Raw genomic sequence first — 5,185 nt, forward strand, 5'->3', positions numbered from 1 at the left:
ATATTAACATAAATAACCGTCGATGTCATAATAAATCTACTTTAGATTAATCTTATTTAAAATAATTAATTTATTTGTGATCAAAACCCAATAATTTATAATTAAAATGATTAAGTATGTGATACAATTATATTTATGAAAATGTTTGTGTAAAATTTTAAAATACTATTCTAAGTATTTCCTTTTAAGTTATAATATTTTTGGCCTATTTTTAGAAAAAAGAAAAAAAAGAGTTAGAAAGTGTGGTATGATATGGTAGCAATGGAGTGGTGATTGGATGAATACAGAGCAGAAGCAGCACCCATCTATTCAATTCTCAACAAGAATCACTCAGCACGCAACAGTTAAATCCACATACCCAATCGCAAACCCTAATTCATTTCAATTCCCCCTTTTCTCCCTCCAAGCAACAATCACTCGCAGTTGGAATTGGCCACCAAAATGCAGGGGTGGTTCTCGGCACCGAGCGGTGGTGAGGAGGAGGCGAAGCCCGCATCGTCGTTGCTTGCCGATTGGAACACCTACGCCTCCGCCCAATCCTCCCAGGACAACTCCAATTTGGGCCTTTCCTTCGATCTCGAATCGGCCGTTAGGTCCGCCAACGACACTGTTTCCGGCACCTTCAGCGTGTAAGAAACTCACTTCAATATCTTTACATGCCTCCTTTTTTGCTTCATGTGTTTGTATGTAAAAGAAAATATGGTTTTAATTATGTAGAGAGAATGATGTAATGTTGGCTTGGTTTTGTCTGTGGTGAGAATCGTGTAACAGCTTAGTTTTTGTATGTGAAATTCCAGATCCGTGCCTGACAAGCTTGGGGTGGGAAATATTTGTTCCTATTACTACAAAATTATAAGTTAGTCCAAAACAATCACAAATGTCGGTCGAATTAGTCTGGATAAACTTGTCTTTGGAAGCATTTGTAACTTATAGAGAAGAAATTCAGAAAGTATAACGGATTGGGAATCTAAATTGATTAACTCACTATACTCGCGAAGCACTTATAAGAGAAGAAAAGAATGTGGTAAAATGGATTTGGACTCTAAATTGAGTGGTTCACTCTAAAGCGTAAAAGTAAGTAATTTTGATTGTTGAGGAAAAAATCCACACTGGATGTTATTGTACATTCATGCAAATCACGTTTGTCTTAAAATATCAATGGTTGATTTTCTTTCTTATCAACAACCGTACTTCCTTTACTCCCTGAAGCGAGTTACTTGTTTTAGAGGAAGCAGATCCAATTACCTAAACTTGTCATTCGCAAGTTAAAACAACTTATGCTTTTAATTTTAAAGAAGCTCATTTGTACAACTTCTTGAAAAGCTGAGGACTTAGGTGCAAAAGTTGCTTTTTCTTTTGGAAGAAATTTGATTCATTTTACCTTTATATGTTCTTTTCTTGTTAGTGTTTATGGAGAATTTGTGATTTCTAGGAACTGAGGTGGAATTTTTCTATTTTTAAGGATGGATAAGTGCCATGCCAGTAGCCATTGGTCCAACCCGTTTAGATCTGAAGATATTGTTAAAATAACTTTAGCATGGATTTTGTTCCCTTTATTATTATTGTTGTTGTTGTAGGTTTTGATTGGTTGTACTTGTAGTTATTTTGCTTATTTAAGAATAACTTTAATTACTCAGCAGATAATTCAATGTGTTTCGAGACAAAATTCATTTTTTGTATGTTAATTTAATTAGAGTCGTGTGCATACATGTTGAAGAGTGGTTTGCATTAGTGTTTGGATGGATTGGTGTGAGGAAATCTCAACCTTGTGTTTACCAAAGAAGAATGGTTGTCGTCGAAAACTTTGTCGACAGTAGTGCTGGAATAGTGAACATGAACCTAACTTAAAGGTTTGCAAAAAATTCCTCGTGAGATAGTCCATCTACTGGCTCAACACGACTTTGAAAAAGGCTCTAGACACCATGTTAAATTAGGAAATAGAGAGACATTAAACTGAAACAGTGTGTTCTAAGGCAACACAAATGTTTTACTTATATTGAGAAAATGGAATCAATAAAATAAGTAGAAAAGACTTGATATCCTTTAATAATAAAGATATGATATGGGAATAAATAAAAATCTTCCTAATAATACATATATAATCTAGACAAATCTTAATTTATATCCTTTGTCATTGTTTTAAGCAGGTTTTGGCGGAGTTGATTTAAGATGAGTATTAGAGGTTTGTTAATTGAAGCCCCTATATAAAGGCTGAGTAATAGTTTTGTACTCACTCCTTCTCACTATCAATATAATTCCATTTCACTTTATTACACTTTTTTCCAGTTCTCTCTTATTTTTGTTTGAAACTATGTTTACTAACAATGAGAAAGTGGAGAAAGTGAGGAAGTTCACCGATAGAGGTAGAACATGAATGAATGGATTGAAGACTTGGACAAAAATAATGGAAGGCCAACTTAGCTTTGTTACTCAAAGTTAACCTTTTAATGTCTATTATATCAAAATAATTTTTTTATTACTTCTTAGCAGTGTGCCATGTTTGTCAAAGACATTTTTCATTAAGCACTTCGGCAACCCTCCCTTCAAAGCCAAATTTTAAGGGAAGAGAATAAAATCATTTTAAGTACTCCACCTAGCATCTCATATTACTTGATGTTGGATTTAGGTACCCCATGATACCCAAATCCCTATCATAGCATTGCTTCAATGTCTTGACAACTCTGCCCTATTGCACTTAGCCTTTTTGGCTGGTTCCTCTGCACGAGTAGCCTTTTTCTAAACATTGACAACCAACTCTTATTTAATTTCATTTGTCTCTGTGTGTTTATGTGAGTCTCCCTTGTCCTATATTTTAGACATTGACATTTGTGATTTATAGTCTTGTAATATTGGATATGATACTTAAGCATTTCGTAGTATCCAAGTCCCTGTCAGTAAGTTGATTCCCTTCAGGTGGGAATAACATTTATATGTAAAACTTCCATTGTTTTTTCCTTTACACACCACTTTCACGAAATAATTTTAACAAATGTAGGTGTTAATATAGTATTTTTTTTAAATACTAAAGAATGCCATTCCCATCATTATATTCCTGGGAATCTATTCCCCAAAGTAACATTCGATAACCTGAAACACAAGTCCTTTGTTTTCCTAATATCAATGTAATCATATACATGTACATGTGCATGATCTTTCTCACTTTTCTCTCGTGTCATAAACTTCACTCTCAGGTCATATTAATTCACAAGGCTGAGTCTTGGTGTCAGGAACTTTTTGTGAATTAATGTTACAACTGAGCACAGTTTCTGATGCAATTGTATATGGGAAAGTTGTCTATTTTGTCTGCCTTATATGCATGTGATAAGGTGGTGGAGTTGGAAATTGCTTTTGTTAGACAAGAGTTCTAGGGCCTAAACTTGGCCCCTTTAGAACTTAGAAGCTTAGGTTAGCCTGAAAACTTACTTAAAAATGTATTTTGTGGTAAGAATTTTTTAATAGGTAAATAACCTAACTCTAAATAGGTTAATGGGCCTAAATTTATACCTGATGTAGTTTAGTGGACTTTACCCTTTAAATAGGTCAAGTTATAACTTAAAAGAAAAATTCTGTAAAAATTTAATAGCATAGTATTTATTGATTTAAGGATGTCTGCATGTTAGGCCCTAGGGCTTTTTAAGTAAATAGATTTTTTAGAAGCCTTAGCTGGAAAAACTTGTTTGTAAGTTAGCCTAGTTGGTTTAGGCTTGATATGATTTAGAGTATAAAATGCAGCAGAAAGAACATTCGCTTGTGTATTTCAATTTCTCCTAAATTTTTAAATAGATTTTCTACTTCATGACGAAAGAGCATGCTGGTAAGAAAGCCTTTTGTGACAAATAATAATAATTTTGCCTGGACTTATCAAGCAATTTGTTTCTTATTGTTTAGGGTTTCTAAAGGTGTGAGAGATATACCTGGCAATTTTCAGTCTGCTACTAGTAATGTGCCTTCTGGCAAAGCACTTGTGTATTTTGGTTTGCTTCTGGCAAGTGGAGTCTTCTTTGTTTTCATAGCATTTACATTATTCCTGCCGGTCATGGTGGTTATGCCCCAAAAGTTTGCTATATGCTTTACACTTGGCTGTGGATTTATTATTGGATCGTTCTTTGCTCTCAAGGGTCCAAAAAACCAGCTTACTCACATGATGTCAATGGAGGTAACTTGCTAGAATTTCATTTCCTATTGCTTGCATGATGATCTTGACCTGCTGTTATGTTGCTTCAATGAATTTATTTGTTTGGGCTTTTTGAAAAAAAGAAAAATAGTCTCTCTGATTCCCGGTTTGCTGCTTCTTCCTAACTGTCTTTTATAATTATTTTTCAGAGACTCCCTTTCACATTGGCTTTTCTAGGCAGTATGGTTGGTACCATATATGTATCAATGGTGCTTCACAGCTACATCCTCTCCGTGGTATTCTCTGTAGTGCAGGTATCACTTTCACGTATCCTTAAAAATGCTTCTTTGTTGCTTAGCCATGCCCATTCCCCAATCCCCTTATGTTATGCTAAAGGTTTCTTGACTTCTATGATCTTAAATTTATTATAACAATTAGGAAAAATTCTTTCAATCTAGCAAAACCAATATAGATTTATGAACTGCTATTCACAGTTCTGGTAGTGTGCTTTATGTGATGTGAGTTGCTGGGTGTGCGGAGATAGGTCTTCTTTACAGATTTCTTTTTATTCTTCTTGTCGTGTTTCTTTATAACTATATATGTCTTACATTGAAAATTGAAAATAAAATTTTGACTTCACTTGCAGGTTCTCTCACTTGGCTATTATTCTATATCATACTTTCCTGGTGGATCTGCTGGAATGAAGTTTCTAACTTCTGCTCTTACCTCTTCAATAATGAAATGTTTTGGGCGGTGACAATTTTTTTTTGTTGATAGTTGAGTTGAGTTCGGACCAGTGTCTATAGAGTAGTTGATTTGTAAATTTTTCTCTAAAGATCTATCTGCTGAAGAGACCGAAGAATATTACTGGGTTGAAGCATCACCTAACACTTTCCTAGGGTTCAACGTTTATTGCCACTGCCATATCTGAATGGAAAAAAAATTGATTTGCCTCTTCGCCTCGTGTTTGTGAAAACAAAATAACATTGTCTGCTTGATGAAGTGAATTCTACCTTTGTGTTGCCTCCCTTCTACAATTGGAATTTGAAATAACTTTTGTTTGTTTGAGAA

At 34.4% G+C, this 5,185-nt stretch overlaps 1 protein-coding gene across 2 annotated transcripts; it reads left to right on the top strand.

The window, feature by feature from the left end:
* Positions 1–213: 213 nt before the first annotated feature.
* LOC137831382 (protein transport protein SFT2) lies at positions 214–5,185 on the top strand. Of its 2 annotated transcripts, none has more exons than XM_068639041.1 (4): positions 214–629; positions 2,148–4,156; positions 4,324–4,428; positions 4,761–5,185. In XM_068639041.1, exons 2-4 carry the CDS (start codon positions 3,809–3,811, stop codon positions 4,869–4,871), a joined length of 564 nt encoding a protein of 187 aa, XP_068495142.1. In that variant the 5' UTR covers positions 214–629; positions 2,148–3,808; the 3' UTR covers positions 4,872–5,185. The 2 variants fall into 2 exon arrangements, with proteins under 2 accessions (XP_068495142.1, XP_068495141.1); XM_068639040.1 differs by having other exon boundaries at positions 225–629; positions 3,889–4,156.

The sequence above is a fragment of the Phaseolus vulgaris genome, chromosome 6 (genome assembly GCF_000499845.2).
Source record: "Phaseolus vulgaris cultivar G19833 chromosome 6, P. vulgaris v2.0, whole genome shotgun sequence".
NCBI classification, from domain to species: domain Eukaryota; kingdom Viridiplantae; phylum Streptophyta; class Magnoliopsida; order Fabales; family Fabaceae; genus Phaseolus; species Phaseolus vulgaris.

Bases quoted from the DNA above. Each gene is read 5' to 3' on its own strand.
- LOC137831382 (XM_068639040.1), top strand. From the start codon at position 442: ATGCAGGGGTGGTTCTCGGCACCGAGCGGTGGTGAGGAGGAGGCGAAG. The intron at 630-3,888 runs GTAAGAAACTCA...CTTATTGTTTAG, and splicing joins GTTTCCGGCACCTTCAGCGT to GGTTTCTAAAGGTGTGAGAG. The intron at 4,429-4,760 runs GTATCACTTTCA...CTTCACTTGCAG, and splicing joins TGGTATTCTCTGTAGTGCAG to GTTCTCTCACTTGGCTATTA.